The sequence below is a fragment of the Pituophis catenifer genome, unplaced genomic scaffold (genome assembly GCF_029215685.1).
Source record: "Pituophis catenifer annectens isolate HBS135680 unplaced genomic scaffold, rPitCat1.0.hap2 SCAF_9, whole genome shotgun sequence".
In the NCBI taxonomy this organism is placed as follows: Eukaryota; Metazoa; Chordata; class Lepidosauria; order Squamata; family Colubridae; genus Pituophis; species Pituophis catenifer.
The window spans coordinates 10924769-10950074 of NW_027256889.1; the positions used below are offsets into that span (position 1 = coordinate 10924769).

Here is a 25306-nt window from a genome sequence, read left to right on the forward strand (position 1 = left end):
TTCACCCTTTAAATACTTAGGTCATAAACTACTCTCTTCTCATGCTGCTCCCCTTACTCCTGTGCTAAAGCTTCCCTCTGAGACTACTCTTGTGCAATTACAACAATACTTAGGTGCCATCAATTGGACTCGTCCGTTTTTTGGTATCTCTACTTCTGCACTTTCGCCTCTTTTTGATGCCCTGAAAAAAGGAAAGCAACCAGGAGACAGGATTAAATTAGGCCAAGAGCAATTGAATGTGGTAGAGTTAATACAAAAAACCATGGAACAGCAATGGGTGGATCGTTGTGAGAAAGACACACCTATTGCTTTAATAATTATTAACACTCTAAATTTACCCACTGCAGTACTCGCTCAAAAAACTGACAAACTTCTAATTATTGAATGGCTCCATTTACCGCACACACCTCGAAAAACAATCACTACAAAACCATCTCAATTTGCTCAGCTAATCCAAAAAGGACGTCTTCGTTCTAAAGCCCTTATGGCAATAGAACCCAGCACCCTATATCTTCCCTGTTCATTAGTAGATTGGGAAGTAATGTACATTAATTCGGATCCCTTACAAAATTCTTTGGCACAATGGCCGGGGGAAATTTCCTGTCATCCCCCTTCTGATCCACGACTGGCTCTTCTAAAAGCAGTCCCGTTTGTGTGGCAATCTCCCATGGCAACCCAGCCGATTCCAGATACACTTACGGTATTTGCAGATGGTAGCAAAACATATGGTGCTTGTGCCTGGAACATTGATGGGCAATGGCACACAAAAATTACCTCACCCCAAACATCTGCGCAGCGGGCTGAGCTTGCCGCTGCTATATTGGCCTTTCAGCACTTTGCTCACACGCCCTTCAATTTGATTTTAGACAGTCTGTATGTTACTCAAATTATAAAACAAATTTATTATTCCTATTTGTCTCCTGCATTGGATTCTGATCTGTTAACCTTAATGCTTACTTTACAGAAATTGATTTCAGATAGAACTCAGCCATTCTTTGTGGCCCATATAAGAAGTCATCAGCCCTTCCCGGGCCCCCTCCAGGAGGGAAATGACAAAGCTGATGCTGCTGCAACTGCGCTCATGGTAATATCTCCTATTACACCATGGGACAGTCATGCCTATTTTCATCAAAATAAAAAAGCATTAGTGAAACAATTTGGTCTCACGGCAGCCGAAGCGACTGCCATCATACAACAATGTCCTACCTGTAGTCAACAATCTCATTCTATCCCTATGGGTGTTAACCCCAGAGGGCTTAAAACTTGTGAAATCTGGCAAATGGATGTAACTCAATACCCATCCTTTGCCCCATGGAAATATTTGCATGTTTCCGTGGACACTTATTCAGGATTTATTATGGCATCTCCACAAAGAGGAGAAGCAACCAAACATGTAATAAATCATTGTATTCGGACCTTTGCATCGATGGGACGCCCAATTGAACTCAAAACTGATAATGGATCCGCGTACACCAGTACTGCCTTTGCAGACTTTTGTAACAAATGGTCCATCAAACACAAATTTGGCTTGCCCTACAATTCTCAAGGCCAGGCAATTGTAGAAAGATTTAATCAGACCCTCAAAAACGCCCTGGATAAATTGAAAGAGGAAAAATGCCTCGGCCTCCCATCCATGCAAAACAAACTCAATCTTTGTTTATATACTTTGAACTTTCTTAACCTGACTGGACAGCCTCCCACGTCGGCTGCAACCCGTCATTTTTCTGCTTCTCCATCAGCTACTCCAAAACCAAAGGTATATTTCCGCCAACTACCTGATCCAGCATGGAGAGGGCCCGCTGACCTTATTACCTGGGGCCGTGGATACGCTGCTGTCCAGCATAACGATCGCATCATTTGGGTCCCCGGAAGACACGTAAGACCATTTCATTTACAACAAAAAGAAGGAGAAACCCTTGGTGCTGAGACAGCAACAGACTTTTAACGCACGGTGGTGATCATCAGCTTTGCAGGACTACACCGGAAGCTAGTCCCCTGCGCACAGCGGAAGATTCATCAGGAGGAAACTTCATATTGTACATATACATTTTAACACTTTCTTATACATACTAATGTTAGTAGAATTGTTTTTCTGATTTTGCTAGTAATTTTGTTTCACACGTATAAGTAACTATGATTTGTTTATGGCTTTTTATATTGTTAGCTATGGGACTCTCAGGTGACCATGCAAGGAACATCAAATCCCCACATACATACAATTCAAGTCAAGTACGCTCTCGCCAAAAACGTATTGTCTATGCACGAGGCCCTTACTTTCTACCTAAGTCTACTTCACCACCTAAGGTTCCCATATTGACATTTCCAATTAAAGAGGGAATGAATAAGGACAATGGGCCTCTGCAACAATTGCATAAAGGAAATTATATATCACGGATTCTGGAATTAAGTCAAGATCTTGTTAATCAGCATAACCCTACCTTAGGTGAGAAATGCTGGTTATGCTTATCTGCTGACCCTGCATCTTATCATGCTATTCCTGTAAAACCACAACTTTGGGTAAAAACAAAGGCAACAATTCTCCTTGAAAGGGATAGTAGAAATAAAAAACCCGTCTCACCAATTCAAGGAGATTTTTATGAAGCATTCAAACGATTGGGAAAAAGTCATCTTCCTATCACAGGCCCAATTGCTACAGGTGTAGACCTCATAGGAACACCTTCTTTATGTGTAAAGAGACATCAGAAACTCGGTAGGCCTGTAGGATCCCTGACAGACGAACAATGTCACTCAGCAATATATATAGGCCCAAAAATAAATTTGGTGGACATAAAATTAACAAAGGGAGTTTTTCCCTCTGCTTACCGCAAATTTCAACAAAAGGTTACTTTCTCAACTCCACCAGAACTACACTTTAGAAAGGACAGGTGGGGTGGATGGAATATGTCTGTGGAAAGCTGTCCAAAACCATTTCACCCTCCAGGATTTCCCATTTGGTTCAATTTAAAATCCAAGGCAGATATATGTATCCTTTTTCCACCGGGAAATACTACCTCTCGATATATTTTTGAAGGACCGATTCTCAGAGATAAACAGAAGGACCTATCACTAGAAATCCCATTACAACCTTTAGCGGGAATGTTTGTAGCAGGCACTATGGGAGTCTGGACTAATGAAAACAACCGTAGACTCCATGCCTTCTCCATGAACATCGGAACATGTGTGGAAGAAAAAGGAGTGTTTTTTTTGTGTGGAACAAATGCATATCTGTGTTTGCCAGCAAACTGGACAGGAGTGTGTACATTAGCCCACCTTTTTCCTAAAGTGGGTGTTGTCAGTGCTGAGCACTCTATCCCTGTTCCCCTTTTGGGACATGTTCAAAAGAGGGTTCCCATTCTCATCCCACTATTAGCACTTCTAGGGATGGGAACAGCTGTTGGAACAGGAGTAGCCGGCGTCACGCACTCTGTAATCCAGTTTAAACAGATATCAGAGGAGTTGCAGGGAAGTTTGAATCAAATAGCTGGCACTTTGATTGAGGTCCAAAATCAAATAGACTCCCTGGCTGCTGTGGTATTACAAAACCGACGTGCCTTAGACCTCCTGACAGCAGAAAAAGGAGGAACATGTATATTTTTAGGTGAAGATTGTTGTTTTTACATGAACAAATCAGGTGTGGTCAGAGAAGGTGCTCGGGAATTACAGGATAGGGCTTCCAAGATAACTCAGAGGTTACAAACTCCTGACATGTGGTTTTCTTGGGTGCCTGGATCCGGATGGATTAAGCAAATGATATTTTTGTTCATATGCGCAATAGCTGGTTTAACGTTCATCCCATGTGTGATACCAATCATTAGACAATTATCTATCAGAGCGGTAAAAGAGATTCAAGTTGAGAAGGAACTAGCTTTGACAGAACATCTTCTTGATCAACTTGGTCCCTGCCCTATGGAAGAACTTACAGATTCTGAGTTAGATTCATATGTGGTAATGGGATCAGGGGAATAAAGGAGACAATCTCCCTATGACTTAAGAAACTAACTATAATAACATGTATAACCATTTGTATGCCTTTCTTATTGCTTTGCTTATTTTTGTATGTATTCAATATATTCCTGCTTTGTTTGCTATGATGATAGACATGTTTCCCAGGCATAAAGAGAACATCATAATAACAACACAGCTGAACCCTGTTGCAAAAAACAAAAACAGAGGAAATGTGGGAATGCGGTGGCCATAAAACATGTTTAAACCAGTTTAACTGGTTGGACACTTGTATGGAGCTTAGCACCGAAATAACCAGACAATGAAAAGCGGGTTCACAAGGATACTATATGAAGGGCCCTATTCATTCTCTCATTGTTTTTAACATAGGATGTGCCTGCAAAAGTAAAGATATCTCCTTGTATAAACATCCTGGGATACAAAGTAAAAATATCTCTTATCTCCTTCCTGAGAATCACATTCCTGAGAAGCAGATAACGGAGATGGGCCTCTCGCCTAATAATATCTGAGAATTGTAAAAAGCCAGAGTTAAAGTTCCGCTTTGCATCATTACTATTGTTTTCCCATCTCTTGTACGTAATGTGAGATGTGTAGTCATAATAACGCCTTCTGATGACGCTGTATTTTGGTACCTAATAAAAGAGATTGTAGCCTTTTGTTTGGTGCTCTCTCATCCCGAGAAAACACTTGTCCTGTGTTTTTTCTAAACTGGAATCCACATGAGAAGCCCGCCAGGATGAATTCCACAGTAAACCCCACTGGACAGTCTTGATGTATTGGTGGAGGTGCTGACCAAAATGCCAGATTGAATTTTAGGCTTCCCATGAAAACCAGTTGGGAATTATCTCAGTCCAACCTAGTTTAAAAAGTTGTTGTGGGAAAATTTAAAGCAGGATTATTAAATACTGTATGTTTACTGCTTCGAGTTATATGTATACTTTGTGTGTGTGTGTGTGTGTAGGGTGGAATAAAATCTAAGACGCTGCAATGTAATCTTGGTATTTTTCCTCAATGATGCTGTGTTCATTGGTGTATCCTAATGACAGATTAGATCCATATTTTAATTTATTATATATTGAATATATTAAAATATTATTTCTGATCAATTTTTCATAATCACTGTGCATTTTGTTAACCGTTTCATCTGTAAAATAAACAAGTCTTATCTGTAGCCTTCATTTTGGATTATCATTTTTCCAGATTTTTGGCTTTAAAATATAAGATATTGTAGTTAATTTTTCCTCTGAATTTATTTAGATATTAGATTTTTGTGCTGTCCATCTTGTCTAGAAACCTTAGACTTTTCATCACCTTTCTTCTCTTTGGAGTCACACTACGAGAAGGACACATTTTTTTCCTCATTTCTTAACCTCTAGGTTGATAAACTGCTAATAATGCTTGAAGGTTATTCTGCCCCAATAAATGATTACTATTTCCACATATACAAATAATAGCTTCTGTAACATGAAAGATCACTTTGCTTCTAGAATTATACAGCCTTCAAGATGATAGTTAAATGTGCTCAAAAGTCACTCTTAAAATTCGGATTTGCTAACAAAATATTGTCAAATATTTTTATCAGAACAGAATAGCCAAGAATATTTTTAAGTTTTACTTTGTACATGAACTAGATTAGTATAAAAAATCATTATATCAGATGGTTAAACTATCTGCCATTTTTGTTAGATTACGACATCATTCTCTAGTTCTCAAGGAAATTCCTAAAGAACTAGAAAAAAGTTTATGTAATTCTCCCCACCCACCCCAATCTCTCAATTCCTTCAACTTGCTTTGGATAAGAACAATTATCTATCTTTGGGGAGAAGACACTAAGAATATACTTTCAAGCAATAGGAAAAAATAGTGGCCCTTCTGAAACTTAGCTGGCAAATTTTTAATCACACATTTCTTCCTCTCAAAAATTGTGATTCAAGAAATACATATCCATAATTATTACGTAAGTATTAAATAATTTCTAGAGAAGACACTGACTATGAAGATAGAGTGAATTGTTTATTTCACACTATGGTAGGAACCAAATCCTCAATATCCACAGGGACCATTTTCAAAACAAGGCCAGATACCACATCAATAATTGCAGCAACTTAATCATCATCATCTTTAAGATTCTTGATCTTGTACTTATGACGTTCAATTTCTTTCTGCAGACGCTCTATTTCTTTCTTATGGTGACTTATTTCCTCTTCATGATGTTTTCTTAGATGTGACAACTGTTCTCTCTCTTTCTCCCTGCAAAAATAATAGGATAAATAATATATATTATTGTCATTCATTCAAACCTCAACTAAAATGTCATGAAAAATGGCAGAATTCTTCATGTCAAATTGCAGTCCTTACAACATTTATTAATAACTATCTACCTCACAAGTTATCCCATTGCTAATCAGCAAACACATTAATATAAAAGTGGCCTGGCTCATTTAGAAAGGTAATAACTTGATTTAAGTGATTTGCTATTGAATCTTTCCTTTTACAAACTCAAGGTTTATTTCCCCCATTCCTCATAATTTAGGCTTGCAAAACATTTTGGTTCAAGTTTGCTGTTCAAAATTCCATGAAATATTCTGCTTTAAGTAGAATTGCTTTTTCAGCATAACAAGCATTCAAGGATTTAGCTGGGGGAATATCTGGCCGGATGGACATGAAATGCAATAATTGGAGCATGAGACTACCTCCAAATCTATATAACACTAAATTTGTATGAGATACCAGCTATATTGCCTCTGAATGAGCAAGGGAGAAACAAATGGGGGAAATATGTTCCCATTTGATAAAGTAGAATGAATAGTTAATAATTACTTCTCTTTAGATCTTTCACTGTGTTCAGGTGTTTAAAGCAGTTCACATGCGTGTTTTAGATTTTATCCTTAAAATAAATCCAAATAATACAAATAAATTGCTATCTTTCATATTACAGAAATGAGTATTGGGAATAAGATGCCTACAACTTTTTATAGCAGAAACCAGATTCAGGATTAGTGAGATTTATGAGTTTAGGTACCATAATTACAGGAATAATTGATTTTTTTTCTCCCAAAAGATGAAGCCAGTCTATATATCTCCCAATTCTAATTTTATCACAACTCTGAGATAGGGTTGATTGGAAGATGTTTGGCTCCAAAATAAAGTCCAGTGTCCCCTTGAGATGAATTATCAGTTGGCTACCTGGACACATCCATATTTTCTTGGCAACAACATGGAATTAGTTTGCGTACTCTTTATTTACTGTTTCAGAGCTAATCTTTCTCAGTTCAGAGCCAAAGCCATAGCTGTATCTGCATATCACCATTACTAAAGGAAGACAGACCTAACTTGACTTTGGATCCAGCATCTTCCAACTTGCCTTGTCACTCATAATATTTATATAACAGATTCTTGTGCAACGTGAGAGGGGAAATGCAGTTGTGGAGAAAGGGATAGAGACCCGGGTTCAAATGTGCTATCAGCCACAGAAGCATCCCTGAGTCAGTTTGGGACACACACTTTCTCACCTTCCCCCACACAATCCTTTATCACTAAGGAAAATCAGAAGTGGAAATGCATTGCATAACATCTTGAATTTCTAAAAGAAAAGCAGGTCAGAAATTGAAAATGTGTCACTAAATCTTTTTTAAAAAAAGGGGGCACTAAAATACAGTATGGGTGAATCTGCAGAATAGCTAGATGAGGGTAAAATGAAAGCCCAACCATCGTTTCAGCCCGTGTGGAACTAGAGTCTTATGTTCAACCCCGATCTGTTTTCCTTGTTCTGACGTGACATTCCACGCTAACTCGTGCCTAAATTCGGTGTAACGTGTGAATCCAGGCATAACCATACTTGAAGTAGCGCTCCTCCGCAGCCGCTTCCCGTTTTCCAAACGCGCCGCCAGCTTCACGGATGGTTCCACCGCCACCCCCGCCTTTTCCAGCACCTTTGCCGAGCTCACCCAGCTCAGGAATGGGGGAAAAAAAGGCCTACGTTAGACGCCTCCGCCTTCGCCTCCAGCGCCAATGCAGACCCGCCCGCCTCCCCTTCTCAGCGAAGACCTTCCACAGGGCCTGGCTGCCCCGGAGGCCCTGCAGCCGGACCACCGATGCCCGACGGTACCTGATCGGAGCCGGAGCTCCAGGCCCGCTGCTGCTGAGGTAAAGCCATCGCTCCCCGCAACCCAGACCTGAATATCGCACCGACAGCAGCCATCTCACTTCTGTCCTTGGAGGTGGATGGGTGGGTGTGTCTGGCTGCTGGAGGAAAAGGAGGGGCGAAGTGAAGCGCAGACCAATCGGAGGAGAAGAGGGAAAGAAAGAGTCCAATCAGAGCCACGCAGGAACTATAGAGGCCAGGTCGTTCACATTTAGAACTTCCGTCGTCCCAGGGAGCTGCTCTAGCGCAAGTTTGTCTATGGAGAGGCGTGACCTAAAATGTTCCGCCCCCTATTCTTGGCTTCTCTGGGATAATTGTCTGACATTGACTGTAAAGATAGACATATGTAACGTGTGGACTTAAACTTACTAATCAGTAGCTCTGAGTATTTTTTTCCCCCCTATTAGAGAATCTTAATCTTTCCTCGTTTTTGATGAGATTGTTTTCAATCCTTGAAAAATAATAAAATTAGGCTTGGGCGGTCTGCTTGCAAGGGGTTGTCTTTCTGTTAGCAAGTCGATCTTTATTCGTTTTTGGGGTCCTGCGGTTTTTACCAAGCATTAAAGGAAAAACTGAAGCCGTGGCTGAGATACAATGCAACAGACTGAGCTACAAGTGCATCAAGCACTTTTTAGCTTATTATGTGGCGAGAATCTGTATGGCTAGTTTATGGATCAGTGTTATGCATCTGGAAAATTGGGATAATCTGATCAAACAGCTGAATTAACTATAGTCAGTGGGTAAGCATATGGTGCAAAAAAAAAAAAAAAAGCCCGAGAGGGATATTGATGAGTGTATATCAAATGGTTTATCACAACTGTCTCATAATTTGCTTTTATTTTATTTTTTTCAGGGTTGTCTCTGTGCATAGAGTAAGTACACCAGACAAGCCGGCTGCATTATACCCCAGCCTGGAAGACTACAAGATTTAAGCCAGTTTTTTCAACAATCCACGCTGCTGAAATGGTTTTTTCCCCCAATAAATAATGGGTCATCAGTCCATGTCAATATACACCTAGCATAGGTTTTCAGTAATATAACAGGAGCACTATACAGACTGCTGTTTTTTAAACTGCAAAATGCAGATTGAAAATATTCTGCGTGCAGTGGTGTTTATATTGAACAACAATACGTTTGAGGTTTTTTTTAACCAAAGAGATCCAGCTTGAAATTCTTGCCTAGTTAAACTGGGAGGGGGGGAGAGAAATTAACACAACAGTTTCCCCCCCAACCCCATCATCACCCTGCTAAACAAATAATTCCCTCAACACTGTCAAATTATTTACTAAATCTGCATTACTAGTACTATTAGTCGTCTCATCGTTCCTATCACCCAACCCCTCCCACTTATGACTATATGACTGTAACTTTGTTGCTGGTATCCTTAAGATTTATATTGATATTGTTTCCTAGTATGATTTGATTGCTTATTTGTACCCTATGACTATCATGAAGTGTTGTACCTTATGATAACGAATGTATCTTGTCTTTTTATGTACTCCGAAAGAGTATGCACCAAAAACAAATTCCTTATGTCCAATCATACTTGGCCAATAAAGAATTCTATTCTATTCTATTAAATTTACCCCACCCCACAGGATTGTGTAGAACAGAGTTTCTCAACCACAGCATCTTTAAACTGTGTGTCTGCGGAGATCCCCAATCATCCCAGGTCACGGTTGTCCCAGAAATGCTTTTTCAAAAGGCAACTGGCCTTTTTTGTTTTTCCTTGAACTCCGAAACACGGTATTCCGGGAATTGGAGTCCACACAGCTCAAAGTTGAGGAGGTTTGGGAAACACCAGCGCGGAGGCTAAAAGAAGAGAAGGGAAATGACTAAGAGTCCTTGTGAGAAATATTTCATTTTTCCAAAAAAAAAAAAAAGCGATGAAAAATTAAAAAACAACAACCCAGAAATGGTTCCGTTGTGCCTAAAGTGAGCGGGAGTAGAACTATAGGAAACATCTGTAGTAGGAAAACTCTGTAGTCTGTAGAACTACTGCCTTCCGTCCCTGTCCTGCTGTCCCCATTTATTCGTACCCATTTCCTGTATTAATATCTATGTTTATACTTATTCCCGTTATCTCGTACATGTGTGACAAAATAAACAAATAAATAAAATAAAATAAAATATAAAATAAAATAAATAATAAAATAAAATAATAAAATAAATAAAATAATATAATAAAATAAAATAAAATAAACAAACAAACGACGTCGGGCCAAGAAGCATCCCAGCCTCGGCGCTCTGGCCCTTTAAGAGATCCCTCCCCCGGCACCAAACGAAAAGGCAGACGTTGTGGGTCACGTGACGGTGGCCAGGCGGAGTCGGTCCCGATCAGGTGGAAAGGGCGCGCGGCGGGTCACGTGGTACCAAAAATGGCGGCTCCGGGCGAGCGAGAAGCGGAGGGCTCGGCTGAGGCGGCGTTTCTCACCTTCTACACGGAGGTATCGCGAGCCCGTCTCCGTCCCTGGAACCCGAAGGGACGGCCTTGTCCTTCTGGCCCGCTTCGGCATTTCCCAGAAGGCTGGGGCTGTAGTGGGTTTCCTTTAGCTCGGGCTGGGCTTCTCCCTTCGGGTCGATTGCTTGTCTAGATGCCGGTTGTCTGCCGGTCCTTCCTTCCTTCCTTCTCCGCTCGGCTCTTCTTTTCCGGCCCCTTCGGATGGAGAGAAGCGTTGAGCTTGCTTGCACGCGGAGACGTGGTGGGGGTGAAGGAGCCTTTCAAGGCGCGGTCTTTTGCCGGGCCCGAACAAGCTGCCTTGTCCACCTTTCAGGGGTTTTGCCTTTTTAACAGTAACACCGTTGGAAGAGACCTTGGAGGTCATCTAGTCCAACCCTCCCTGCCCCTTCCTTCCTGCCCCTCGTCGCCATTCGTTAGCCTGACTGGGGCGGATGGAAGTTGTAGTCTGAAGGGCGCTGGGGGCCGATCCCTGCCGTGATTGCAGTTGGCGGGGAGCCTATTTTAATGGAAAACGAGAAAGGGACAAGGGAGTCCCGTCACTTGAGTACTGTAGGTAGGGGAGGAACAGAGCACTGCTTGCCAGCCAGTTTTCTTATTTTACATCCAATTCTTTTCTTGGAGCCACAGGTTTAATTCTGATCCCTAATTCTTTCATTGCACGTAAGACAGGCATTCGATCGGAAATATATAAGTCACATATATGTGATGACACATTAACATTTGCCTCTGCAGTAGACACCTGTGGAAGTTCTGCTGTGTCCTGGGCACTTCGGCCCAAACCACTGTGGTCTGTAATGTTTTCAGTGGTTCCCAACTGCATAATACTTTCAGACTCTTTTCTTTGGTCCTGATCTTCCTGCTCCTTCACTTCTTCCTTTTCTGTTTTCTGCTCATCTGTCACACATCCTTTTGTGTTGGTATTGGTTCCGTTTTTCTTTCAAATCAAATCTCAGTTGATAGGTAGTAGAACTTTAGGATTATAATATCTTGTAATTTAGGCTTGTAATTTAATCACTCCATTGACTATTACAGCGACGGTAGTAAGGGAACAGTGTCCAGGTTGTTTGCTTTTGAGATAGCTTCCCATTCTGAAAAAATGGGGGATTTTCAAATCTTGGAAAGTGTGCATGGGGCTAAATTAAATCCACCTTTCTGTTACACTTTGCCCTATCTTCTTTGTGTTTCTTTGTATTAAACATTATATCAAGTTCAACGGGCATGGCCTCTAAGAGAACTTCAGAAGAGGAGAAAGTCCACAACTGTAATAACCAACATATTTTATCCTGTTGCATATATGATCATAACTGGGTTTGGAAACCAATAGATGGTAGCAAAGAGTTAGGTTATCTGCCCCTCTGCTGCCATCTAGTGATTCTCTGATATAGATAATGACATCCATATTGAAATGCGAAATAAATTGAAAATAATATAATTGGACACATATAATGCTATGTTATGTTTATTCAACAATTTAATTCAGTTGGGTTTATTCAGCATATTTAATTCATTGAGTCACTCTCAATGAAGTGTACATCATAGTCTTCCCAAACAGTGTCTTCCAAATGGGTTGAGCAATAGCTCCTATTATTCCCAACATTTTCCTATGCAGTTTTAGCTGTTTATGTCAATATTGTGCCCTAATCTAGCTGACTTTAGCTCAGTTCGCAAGATATATTGTCACAATTAATTGAGGCTTTTTGGATTAACCAAATTATTAATATTTTTTATATCCCACCTTTATTACCCAACACATCTTCCGCCTCCTATTTTCCCCACAATTATCTGGTACAGTTCTGGTTATTAATGATGTGCTAATTTCTACAGGTAAAGCAAATTGAAAGGCGAGATTCTGTTTTAACTTCAAAAAATCAGATTGAAAGGCTCACTAGGCCTGGATCCTCCTATTTTAATCTGAATCCCTTTGAGGTATGTTTAAATTTTTTTTTCTTTTTTCATTGTCCTATCACTGCAGGTTTTTTTGTATAGATCCAGTTACTTGAAAGAGATATGCAAACTAGTGTGGTCCATCTCTGGAACATTCTGGATATGTACCATTTGGTTTTGCACACAACTAATTATTTGCTTGTGTCATAACAGTCACGTGTGATAAACTTTTATATTGGTATGTTTTAGTTGCTTGCTGTCATAGTGGATCGTTTCTTTAAAATATTTGAGAATCCGATAACATTTTCTTTTTGAACCTATGGTTTACTCGTTCTTTTATACTACAAATGGTATACTATCAAGAGCCTTGGTAGTACAGTGATCTAAGGCACCCTGTTATTAAGCTGGTTATTAAGACTAGCTGCCTGCAATTACTGCAGGTTCGAATCTCGCCAAGGCTCAAGTTTGACTCAGCCTTCCATCCTTTCTAAGGTAGGTAAATTGAGGACCCAGTTGTGGGGGCAATAAGCTGATTTTGTATAAATATACAAAAGGATGAAGGCTATTGCTGAGCACATTGTAAGCTGCCCTGAGTCTCCGGAGAAGGGCGGCATATAAATCAAAATTAAAAAAAAAAAAATGGCACCAGTCTTATTCCCCTTTAAAAATGAATCAGTGAACTAGCAAGAAGTAAACCTAGTTATTTAGGCATTCACTCTAGATATGAAGTATGTTTTGCTGCAGAATAAGAATCCACACCACCCATTTAAATTCATACACACTTGCATTTGTGTCTTGCTGGTTCACTACATTTATTTTTCAGTTGCTAAGTCTGCTGGAAGGACACATGGAATTGTAAGAAGTGGCAGTATAAAATGATACTTTTCAAAGTGCCAAGAACCATGTTCTCCAGTCCTTTATCCTTTTTGCTAGTTTTCCATCTCATTTCAGCATTCGATAACCACTGAGCATGCCTAATTGTTGCTGAGTAGCTTTTTGAGATTACTCCCTGAAGAATTTCCCTAATGAAGGATTTTGGCTTTCTACTTTCTTGATGATCTTAAAGTTTCTGGAGCATGGAGATAACTCGTTTCATGAATAGTGCTGTTTTGTGTGTTTTCTAAGCAGTACCTTTATAATTAAAAAAAAAAAAATCACTTTTGGGCTTTTCCAGGTATTGCAATTGGATCCTGAAATCACTGATGAAGAAATAAAGAAAAGGTTCCGTCAGGTATGTGGCTTCTACAGTTTGCTAAACATGGAAGAGACCCTCTTGGCAGTTGTAGGGATTGATACATTTATTTGAGAACTGCAGCTCACTGTTTCATTGAACATATGCAGCATGCTAACTAAGTTTACAAAGTGCTTTGTAATGTTATATAAAAATACATGTATTTGGAGTTCTCCCCAATTACTCTTATTTGAGGGATTAAATTGTTTCATTACTTTAAAAGATCATTCAGTAGTCAATGCAGTATCACTAGGCAGAAGGTTAGGTAGATAAGCATCAAGCATATAATAAAAGAGGAAACCAAAAAATAATTCACCAGGTTATGACTTGGCAAAGAATTATGTTTGGTAACTATGTTGCAGAGTTTTTGTTTGTTTCTGTTGTATTTTTACTGTGTATTTTATAAAATTCCCGAAGTAGCAACCAATTGGAGCGGCCTATAAATAAATATTCTATTCAATTCAATCTTTATTATGGTCACAGACCAGCACAAAAAATAAATATGCACACCCCCCCCAACTTCTCATTCCATTTCCCAGTTAGCAATACTGTTCTGATAGTTTTCTTGAGATATTTGTTTTTGTTGACAAAATTTCCTCCACAGCCATGCAGTCTAGAAACTTGTGTCTGAATTTGAATATTTTTACTGAATTTGGATATTTTGAAATCAAAAATATGAGCACCTAAATACATTTTATAGGTTGGTGTTTTTATCACTGTGTTTTTAATCACCTTAAAATGATTGCTACATTGCTAGAATCTAGCATTTATCACTTTAAAATGATTGCTACATTGCTAGAATATTCATATTATACTATTGAATAAATCACACAGATGACCAAAATTTTTGTGCCCGTTTAAGAAATTAGCATGATATCAGTATCTCTGAAAAATACTTGCTATGCTTTCCTAGCTATATAGCATTGAAGAAATTGGCACAATGAGACTGAGAATTTAGGGAGGTCTTGTCCCAGAAAGAAGTAGGTAACTAGCAATGTTTGTTTATTACAACTGCAAGTAAGGGCTTGGTTTATGTGATTATTTCATATATTTTGATGTCTGTGTTCTTTAATTATACAGTTATCCATATTGGTCCATCCTGACAAAAACCAAGATGATCCTGAGAGAGCGCAAAAGGCCTTTGAAGGTACTTCCCTGTTTTTTTCTGGGTTCAAGATTTCAGGCATTAGCAGTGTATCCAATAGGTAATAGGCAATTCTGATGTTAGCAGGTAAAGATAAATTACATGTTGCCTTTTTTGCTAGATCCCTAAAAACAAATATGTTTTCTCTAGTAGTATAGATTTTTCAAATTGTATGAATGTGCTGATAGAAATGTTTTGTTTGTCAGCTGTTGACAAAGCATACAAGCTATTGCTAGACCAGGAGCAAAAGAAGAGAGCCTTGGACGTGATACAGGCTGGAAAGGAATACGTGGAGCACGTTGTAAGTATCGCACGTGGCAGCCAGCCTGTGATCCAGGGGGAGAGGTGTGATCTACTGCAGTTGGCATCTGTCTGCGTATTGCTTAGACTGAAAATTATATATATTTAAATTATTCCACAGCTTACGTATATTTTATTGCACCACAACTTTGATGAAGATTAACTGTGATTAGAAAGAGAATTACACATTGTAAAGAATATGTTGTGAATGTTAATATCTGCTTCTAAACTTTCAGAATTCGGTGAATTTAGATTGGAAGACATCTGAAGGATTCATAAAGTAATTGGCCTAATAATATAAACTTATTCAAAGCTTTCTCTTAAAATTCTGCTAAGAAAGAAATGGAGCTGGGAATGTTGAAGAAAATAAATAGATTTTCAGAGTTTTAATATATTTCACACAAACTATTAATCTTGGAAGTTGTTAAATGTTTATATATCTGTAGCTTCAGTTTGGCTTGCCTGCATCTTTTTGTTGGTGTTGTTTCCAGCAACACTGTTCACTTTCTTGCTATTCACATGGAAGAAATAAAGCTACTGGTCTTCCAGTGCTGCCTTGTTTGCATCCCTTTTCCATTTGTGAAAAATGACAATTGATGTTACACTGAGGCAGATGTCTTCATTATCTTCCAAAGCCTTCAATAACCCAAAGATGTCCTTATAGCTGGAGGAGTGGTTAAAACAATAAACAAATGACACAAAACTTGATGCTTTTTTACTTCAGATTTTAAGTTGCATACTTATATCATATATACATGTAAGTATGAATATATATCAGGATGTCAAACTCGTGGCCCACAGGCCAGATGTGTCACGTGCTGGCCACGCCCACCCCTGGTTTAGGGAAGGGGGGGAAGTTGCTATATGTCACGTGACAACAACGTGATGCTGCAAGTTTGACACCCTTGATATACATACACTTCTGGGTAGAATTAAGTTTCACCAAGAATCTCTTTTTCTTGTAATACTAGGAAATGACCATGGAATGTATTTATTTCTACAGGCATTCAGATCCTAGCAAGTAAATAGACTAGCAAAAATCATGCTTGTGAGAGTAGCAGTGATTTGACCAAGCCTTTTGCTGTTAGAATGAGCCAGCACAATACTGTACTATGACATTCTCACATGCTCTGCAGCTTCTATGTTCCTTATTTGTGAAATCTCTTTTAGGTAAAAGAGAAAAAGAAACAGTTAAAGAAAGATGGCAAGACAACCAATGTAGAAGAAGATGATCCACAAGTAGTAAGTTGACCAGTTCACCTTCCCAAGAATGAAATTCACCTAGTCCTAGACAATACCTTCCTTTATTTGGATCAATATCTGCACCACATTTTGAGGAGTTTTGGTTTGATTCCAGACCCATAAATATATCTGTTACTCCCCCTCTCTTGCATTCTTTGTATTATATTAGATTACACATTTAGTTATCAGTGCCAAACTAGAACACATTTGTATTCTTAATATTAACAATCCTGCAAATATTTATACAATATATCAGTTATTTTGCGATGTGCTAGTGATATAACATCCCAAGCTTCTTGAATGAGAAGCAAAATGTCTTTAAGAAAAAACAAGTCCAGTTGCCTTTTGGAAAATGTTCTGCCCCAGCTACGGACCCCAAAGAACACAGCACACACAAAGTCTGTACAAACCTTAGTTTACTAAATTAAATCAGTCTTTTTCAAATAAAGGCTGTTAATTAACTTTCTTAACAGCCTACAAGAATCCAAAGAATAAATAATCGTAATCTTACTATGGTTGGCAGAAAACCCAGAAGCAATTTGCAGGAAACTGATAAGAGAACTAAGATCAGGATGCGAAGGAGAGTGAACGAAGTTGTTCCCTGCAAATTGCCTCAGTCGTCCTTAAATAGGCTAAGGGAGTGCCAATTAGCCCCAAGCCTTACTCTCGAGGAGACCTCCTCCTGAGGAACTACTCCTGCCTTTTGGCAGCTCTGCGCGCCCATGCATCGAGAAGAGGCTCCTCCTCTTCTTCCTCTTCACTTATGGGAGCTTCTGGAGGTTCTGAAGGCCCTGGCTGAATCCCCACCTCTGGCACCATATCTTCTCCAGCCTCCTCATTGTCTGACTCAAGTGCCAGCTGCACAGGCTGCTGCCGCAGCACCACACCAGCCTCCTCACTGTTGGAATCAGCTACTAGCTGCACAGGCCACTGATGGGCCACAACAGAAAAGCATCTTTGGGACAACCATGTCCTGGATGACTGAGAATCTCCATAGACATTTAGTGACACAATGTCATAGTAATATCATAAGGGCATAGCTGTGGTGCTCTAGACTTACTCTAGCATTCCCAGCTGCTTCATGGTAGTTTGACTACATCTAGTATATAACTTCAAGCACAGCTTCTGGATTAGTATTAGTTTACTGTGATGTGTTCCTGGAAACAGCTGGTCTTTTTAATTAGCCTCAGGATTAAAGTTTTATTGAACTGTAGCTGAGCCGCAAGATTGGTGCTGAATCTCTGTTTCTTACAGTTCAAGCAGGCAGTGTACAAACAGACAATGAAACTCTTCGCAGAGCTTGAAATTAAAAGGAAAGAAAGGGAAGCAAAGGAAATGCACGAAAGGTAGGAAACAATGCTGGATTCTTGCGGCTTATATTGAAAACTTTGAGGTTAGATCTTCTGGTGTACATAAAAAGGCTTGATTATCGACAGTGAAAGAAAACCGCTTAAATGGAATTCTTTATCATAATGCTAAAACATAAACCTACACAGTGAAGTATCTGGGGAGGCAGTCTCTTATTTGTTCTGACCTAGGCTTCCTTAGAAATTAAACAGCACAGTAAACCTCTTTAATTCATACGGCTGTAAATTACTTTCATTTAAAGTCTGCAAGGCTTGATAAAACATTCTTTCAGAGGAAGTTTATCAACACCCACCTATCTCATGTGGAATGCTGCCAAAGAGCTAATTACCAGACGCAGGGCAAGGCCAAACTTGGCACAGAGTCACAAACAGAATTTTCAAACCTTGAATCGGCCAGATGAACTAATTGCTTCCTGCAAAAGCTCACGTCCCATTCGCTTCTCTTTTATGTCTTATGGGAGGGGCCAATCCTCTCCAAGCCTTACTCCCAAGTTGACCCTGTTTCCTTAATTGTTCCTGTCTCCTAGCAGCTCTGCGCATGCGCACACTGGGAACAAGCTCACGCTTTTCTTCTGCCTTGCTGATCTCAGATTCTGGAGACTCTGGAGGCAGCAAAGAACTACCAGATGGCCTTGGCCCCCTCTCTGCCTCCAACTCAGAGCCATCGTCCGAGTCTTCCCCAGACTCCAGGACTGTCCCACGTTCCTCTCACACCTCCTCACTGTCCGAATCTGTTGTCAGCTCTGCTGGCTGCTGGCGGGCCACAACACTACTGAGGGCTTGGGGCTGGGAGGGAACAAGCTGTGAATGGCTTGGATTGGGGTCTACTGTCACTAAGCAATGTCACGTGACATTATACTTTACAACTGTATCACTTAGTGATGGAAAATTCTGGTCCCAATACCTTCGTAACCATGAGGTCTACTTATATTCACTTTCTAGAGCATGTGAGAAATGTTGTGACCCAGGTCCAAGTAAGTAGTAGGAAAATCAGTCAGTGAAAAAACAAACTTTATTCGAACAGCTGAGAATTACTTCATTCCCAGTGTCGTTCAACTAAATTAAAGTAAATTCCTCCCAACACAAATTCCTCACTCCTATCGCAAACCTTGATCCAATTAGGCAAACTGCCAAAGGCCTTTCTTGGCAAACGTTTAGAAGTCACAGATACAAAAATAAATACAAGACATAGACGAAGAAGAAGAAGAAGAAGCTACCAACGTTGTTTTCTGGCAAAGCCCAAACGCCGTTGCTGGTCTGTTTTAAGCCTTATGGGAGGGGCCAGTCATCTCTTGGCCCTACTCCTGAGTTGTCCTTTTTGCTTGAGCTGCTCTTGCCTTCTGGCAGCTCTTCTCATGCGTGCATTAGGAACAGGCTCCTCCTGTTCCTCTGCCTCACTCCTATCAGTCTCTGGAGGCTCTGGAGTCCGCACCTGACTCCCAGATGGCCCTGGCCCCATCTCTGCCTCTGACGCAGAGCCCTCATCCGGGCCTTCCCCAGCCTCCAGGACTGACCCATGTCCGACTGTCCGCTGTCCGACTCCACTGCCAGCTCACAACAAGAAATTCTTCTAGGTCAAACTTGAAACTGCCAGAATCAAGCCACCTTCCTAGCTTCATAGCAAGCAGTGAGATCAAATAGCTACAAAGTGCCAGATAAACAAAGTGACCATTTACATTACAGTAAGAATAAATATAGCACAGTGTTGCCAGCTCACTTGTGTAACACAAAGATTGTGATCATTTATTGCTGATACATTGTGAGTGAGAAATGTAGTTGTATAGATTCTCTCTCGGGCAGGTTTGTGTATAGTATTGTGCCTTTTTTGCGTGTCGTAAGATGTTTGGTAATACGCTTTACAGATTTCCTTCCTTTATTGTGGGCAAATTCTGTCTTAAGGAATTTATTGAGGTTTAAGGCAACCTAAGGCTATTTCATTTGTGTTATGCAAGTTCCTTTAAAGAGTAGAAACTTTCTTTAGAACCCACTGACCAAGGGCTTGGAAATGTAAATTGAATTGTGGTCTCCTCTATTTTTAAGCCATAGCTGTATGTTGAAAAATATAGTAATAACAGCTGAGGGAGGGATGAATAGGAGAAAAATACTTTTGTTAAATGTGTTCACATTGCAGTATCTAAATATCGGCTCCAGGGGGTGATCTGTGTCTTTAGCCCTGGGAGGAGAGAATTCTTAGTTTCAGTTCACAAAACCCTTGTTTTATGCTCTTCTTAAATTCTTAGTTTATCCTGTCTTCTTTGGCCAAAACCAACCAGGGAAGCCCAAAAAGCCATTATCTGTCAGCTAACGTGACAGTTGTAATTTAAAACATGGGCACCATATTAGGGGACACTAGATTAAATTGACTTGTGATGTCTTCTGCTCTGTCCAACAAACATAATGCTAACTTTTTCTCCCTGGGCTTTTGTTCTAGAAAAAGACAGAGAGAAGAGGAAATAGAGGCCCAGGAGAAAGCCAAGCGTGAAAGAGAGTGGCAGAAAAATTTTGAGGTAACTACAGCTGTGCATCCTTTGGGGTTCAAATTGGAGTTTCAGCAGTCTAATTTTAAAACATATAGAGTGGTACCTCAGTCTCCATCGGGAACCATGTGACCTGCTATTTTGGCTGGAAGAAATAGCGAGTCAAGAGGCAGCTGACATCAGCAGGTTCTTCCTTGCCCATCAACTACCGGGAGAAAGACAAACGCCGGGACAAGATTTCGGCTTCAAAATGCATTGAATACCAAATTCAACAAGTTTTGAAGCAATTGAGTACCGAACAATGACTGCGTTTTGTAATAAGTGTCACACTTTGCCTGAGTAAAATGGGCTTAGGTGATTGAGGTTCCCAAAACTTGGGGATCATTATGCATATTTTCAGTTATGATCGTGCATTGCCAGCTCACATCGGGAAGTGGGGATTGCTCATCTTTTGCACAGTCAGTCAGCCACAAACATCCTGATTGCAAAAGCCAGTCTGGTAAGGAGTTGCCTTATACAGAGATGTGTGGCATAAAAATGTAACAAATAAAAATAAAGATAAAAGAAAAGTGATAGGTCCAGGAATTTAATGCAAAGCAGAAGCAGGTCCTGAATTACATGGCAATTTTCTTTCATAAGCTGGTAAGGTTGAGAAAACCCAGCCATAAGTGCAGTGGTAGCATCTGAAGCAGAAATGTCAAAGCACTTACCGTATTTTTCTGACTATAAGATGCACCTAAATTTAGAAGAGGAAAACAACAACAAAAACTTTTTGGCGTACCTTTTTTCAGGCCTTTTCCAGTCTTTTTTCAGCCTGTTTCTGGGGCTTTTTTTTTTTTTTTTGGCCCGTTTTCAAGGCTTTTTTCAGCCCGTTTTTTTTCTGAAAAAATGGGCCAAGACCCCAAAAACGGGCCAAAAAACAGGCCAAAAAAGCCCCAAAAACAGGGCATGTGGAGGCAAAAAAAATGACTGGCGGATGGGCAGGGCTTCAGCAATATTTGGTCTATAAGACGCACAGACATTTTCGTCCCCTTTTAGAAGACAAAAAAGTGCATCTTATAGTCTGAAAAATATGGTACTTTGACTCAGCATGGATGCTCTTGGTAATACTAACTGGCAATTTTTGCAGCAGCAGCAGCAGTGGCAGTGGGAAATGTCAGGTTAGTTCTTAATGGAAGAATCTTAACAGAAGCTTCTGCAGCTATCCAGCTATCTCCAGCTCACATTGAACATTTTAAACAAAGTGCTGGAGGTCTAATGTATCCTTAACCTTGTGGAAAAGGTTAAGAAAATTGGTTGTCAGGCTTGGTATGTAAAGAGAAGGCTTATAGACTAGTGCTACTCAGTTGTTATTTCAGGAGAAAGTTAACTGATACGAATGGAGTGATTTTAAACAGATGTGGAGAAAATGGGCAGAGTATTGATTGTCTCAGGGACTTGTCCATTTTGAGACAAGAGGTCAAAAGTAGTAATTTAATTCTGGGGATATAGGAATTTTCTTGTTACTTGTTACTAAGGTAGACAAAAACATCTCTTCACTCTCTAATATTATTTTGTGGTTCACAAGGAGTACAAGTAGTCCTCGACTTACAACTATTCATTTAGTGACCGAAGTTTACAACAGCACTGAAAAAAAAATGACGCATGACCGTTTTTCACACTTGCGAACGTCGCAGCATCCCCATGGTCATGTGATCAAAATTTGGGTGCTTGGCAACTGGTTCATATTTATGAAGATTGCAGGGTCCTAGAGTCTTGTGATCCCCTTTTGCGACCTCCTGACAAGCAAAGTCGGTGGGGAAGCCAGAATCACTTAACAACCATGTTACTAACTTAACAGTTGCAGTGATTTGCTGAATAACTATGTCAAGAAAGATTGCAAAATGGGGCAAAACTGACTTAACAACAGCCTCACTTAGCAACAGAAATTTTGGGCTTAATTGTGGTTGCAAGTCGAGGACTACCGGTACTTTTGAACCAGAGAAAGGATACATGACACTAAAACACAGATTTGTTTTGGGTTACAGTCCCTCTAAATATATGCGAGTAGATATGTGATTGGGAGTAAAGGTATTTAATTGGAGAAGAAAACTTGTGCCTGTCTAATGATATAAAGGTAAAGGTAAAGGTTCCCCTCGCACATATGTGCTAGTCGTTCCCGACTCTAGGGGGCAGTGCTCATCTCCGTTTCAAAGCTGAAGAGCCAGCGCTGTCCGAAGACGTCTCCGTGGTCATGTGGCCGGCATGACTAAACGCCAAAGGCGCAGGGAACGCTGTTACCTTCCCACCAAAGTGGTCCCTATTTTCCTACTTGCATTTTTTATGTGCTTTCGAACTGCTAGGTTGGCAGAAGCTGGGACAAGTAATGGGAGCTCACCCCCATTACGTGGCATTAAGGATTCGAACCACTGAACTGCTGACCTTTTGATCTACAAAGCTCAGGGTCTTAGCCACTGAGCCACAGTGTCCCCTTCTAGTGATATAGGAGAGGCAATTAGACTAACTACGTATAATGGGGCAGGACTATAAAGATAAAAGTGTTTTCAAAGAATAAAGAGGCACCATGAAACTAATTTCTCTCTAGAGAATTACTTCGTGTTGCTTTCACAGAGCTCTGCTTATCTCCCAATAGTTTATCAACTTTCCTTGGCGCCTGAATTTTTATGGCTGAACTGACAGTTTCCCTGGGGAAGCAGAGTTGGTTTAGGTGCTTTTAATTTGAACTCCTGCCCCCTCCTCCCACCATATTCTTCTTGCAGAGACATTTTCTGTTAGGATATCGACAGGAAGTAATAGCTGTGCTCTCATTGTTGCTCTTGACTGTCTTCCTGCTTGTCATCTTCGTATCCAGGAGAGTCGGGATGGACGAGTGGACAGCTGGAGGAACTTTCAGGCAAACACAAAAGGGAAGAAAGAGAAGAAAAATAGGACCTTTTTGAGACCACCCAAAGTGAAGATGGAGCAGCGTGAATGAGTTGGCTATTCTAGGCTCCTGTGGACACTTGTGTATTACCATGTTTAAGTCTCTCCTTGCTTTTCCAGTAGAATCTTTGTTTTCAGTACGATTGATTGAAGATCAGAATATTCTAACCTCTGCTTGATTCCCTGAGGTTCGTGGTTGAATTTCCAGGCGAAACCTCCCGCTGCTTTTAGAATCCTTGGCTAACTTAGAAAGAGATGCCACCATCACACGTACTTGTAATCCCCGTAATTTAATGTTCTGTATTTCAAGGGTATTGCTGTTCAAATTGCCACCAGGCCTGTAGTTTGTGGGCGCATCCGTTCAGTATCTCCCTAAGGCAAATACTGAAGCTGGGCCTGGTGTCTCTTCCTGCTCACCTCATCCAGCAGACCATTTTTTCATCTCTTTCTCCACTTGCTAGTGGTGAAGTCTGGAACCTAGAACTGAGTTGCCTAGTTAAGCTTCACGAGAGGTCCTCGAAGTCAGCTGCATGGAGCTGATGTTTTCCCCCCAGCTCTAATTTCCAACTGTGATCCAGGATTGCAACTTGGTGAGCAGATAGCCTGATTACTAGAAACCCCCCCCCCCCGCCCTCTGTAAATAAAGTAATGAATATCTTGCATTGTATATGCAGTTAGTGGCAATGTTCTCTATGTAAAATAAATTTTTACCCAAACATTTTTTCATGACGGTGGCTCAATTATTCAAAAAACTTGGCAGTCCATCTTTCTGGTTGAAAGAAGCGTGTTTCCTCTGTATCTCAGCATGCCGTGTTTTGTTTATTCTTGTCAGAAGCATCACAGTTAAAATAAGGCATACTATATGACATAAAATATAAAATACAAGATTGAAGTATATAAAAATAAAATCCAGAAACTAGCAACATTGTGTTGCTGCGCTATGTTAATTATTAATTATGTAGGTTAATATCATTTGTATAGCTTTAACTGCATCACATACCAACTACCAGTATAAATAAGTCTCTTAGTCTTTGATCTATCATCACAACACAGCAAATTAAGAATAATACATATTTGTTGATTGATACCCATTTTGGCATACATGGCTTCTGTGATGGCCTCGCAGTGAACCTTTCCTGGGGGTGCCACCTGTTTTAACCTTGTAAAATAAAACCAGGGCAAACCAAGCTTTCCTTATTCTGAATAAATCCTCAATCTCAGATAGGCAGCAAGACTGATCTTTTGGCCACGCTAGCCTCCCATTGTGTCCAGAAGCTGGAATAGAATTAGGATGAAGTTCCTATCTGAGTCTGGATGTCACAAAAAACAAGGTTTATAAGGTTTTATAAAATAAAGTCACAAACTATGACCTTAATTACAGTTTGATCTATGGTCTACTCTGTGATATTCCCACTACAAGAACACGATTTGTTCAGGCAACACAAAGACGCTTAATTCTCAAATGCTTATTCTAAAAATTGCTGTTCTGATGAGGATATACTGATTGAATATTGATGCTTTTCAGGATGAAAACAACGTTTGCTGGAATTCTAGTTTGTATCACACTTCAAGCTCTCAATAGTAAGGCAAATGTCGAGAGTCGCCATCAGACCAACAATAGAATGCTAAAGCATATCTAAAAATAGCTGCCAAGTATTTATGGGCTGATCATGCTTTCTTGGAATACCACAGTTCTCTTGGCCACTAACCAACATGCCACAAGAGAGCCGCCTTTTGCAAGCATCTGAAGTATCTAGAAGAGGCTGGAAGTTACATATGATTCACTCATTACCATTTGGTAGACTTGGGGGATTTTCATTTTCTGCTAATACGACAAGGGACATAATGTGGCTATATAAGATTTCAGAGCAAGATAATGAGCTGTCTGCCAATCTGGAGGAAGGAGTAGGAGGAATCCGTCTGCACCCTTATTTTACGTGGTAACTAGAAAAGTGAGTTTGCACAACACCCTGAGCCACAAACTACCAAGTCACATTTTAGCCAGCATTTTGTGCAGTCCAATGCCTATGGTTCAGTGTGTCATAATAACACAGTTAAGGATGTTGCTGTTTTTCCACACTGCTCTATCTAGGATAAATCAGATTTCAATGGGGAGGGGAACCCAGGTTGCCATCAATAGGTTTGCCAGTTCTGCTTAGCTGTCCACCCGA

General features: G+C 40.2%; 2 protein-coding genes across 2 annotated transcripts; one reads left to right on the plus strand and one right to left on the minus strand.

The window, feature by feature from the left end:
* Positions 1 to 5963: 5963 nt before the first annotated feature.
* On the minus strand, positions 5964 to 8202 carry ATP5IF1 (ATP synthase inhibitory factor subunit 1). Its single transcript, XM_070949692.1, has 3 exons — positions 8072 to 8202; positions 7802 to 7914; positions 5964 to 6213 (listed from the first exon to the last, which is right to left on the minus strand). The coding sequence occupies exons 1-3, from the start codon at positions 8162 to 8164 to the stop codon at positions 6069 to 6071; spliced, it is 351 nt and encodes a 116-aa protein (XP_070805793.1). The 5' UTR covers positions 8165 to 8202; the 3' UTR covers positions 5964 to 6068.
* Positions 8203 to 10448: 2246 nt separating this feature from the next.
* On the plus strand, positions 10449 to 23841 carry DNAJC8 (DnaJ heat shock protein family (Hsp40) member C8). Its single transcript, XM_070949495.1, has 9 exons — positions 10449 to 10554; positions 12393 to 12494; positions 13627 to 13683; positions 14764 to 14830; positions 15034 to 15128; positions 16298 to 16369; positions 17624 to 17715; positions 20168 to 20243; positions 23065 to 23841. Exons 1-9 carry the CDS (start codon positions 10486 to 10488, stop codon positions 23185 to 23187), a joined length of 753 nt encoding a protein of 250 aa, XP_070805596.1. The 5' UTR covers positions 10449 to 10485; the 3' UTR covers positions 23188 to 23841.
* Positions 23842 to 25306: the final 1465 nt, after the last annotated feature.

Excerpts from the sequence above, each read along its gene's own strand:
- ATP5IF1 (XM_070949692.1), bottom strand. The coding sequence starts at position 8,164 with ATGGCTGCTGTCGGTGCGATATTCAGGTCTGGGTTGCGGGGAGCGATG. Across the intron at positions 7,915-8,071 it reads GGAGCTCCGGCTCCGATCAG|CTGGGTGAGCTCGGCAAAGG; the intron begins GTACCGTCGGGC and ends CCCATTCCTGAG. Across the intron at positions 6,214-7,801 it reads GCGGAGGAGCGCTACTTCAA|GGAGAAAGAGAGAGAACAGT; the intron begins GTATGGTTATGC and ends TTATTTTTGCAG.
- DNAJC8 (XM_070949495.1), top strand. The coding sequence starts at position 10,486 with ATGGCGGCTCCGGGCGAGCGAGAAGCGGAGGGCTCGGCTGAGGCGGCG. Across the intron at positions 12,495-13,626 it reads TTAATCTGAATCCCTTTGAG|GTATTGCAATTGGATCCTGA; the intron begins GTATGTTTAAAT and ends GGGCTTTTCCAG. Across the intron at positions 20,244-23,064 it reads AGTGGCAGAAAAATTTTGAG|GAGAGTCGGGATGGACGAGT; the intron begins GTAACTACAGCT and ends CTTCGTATCCAG.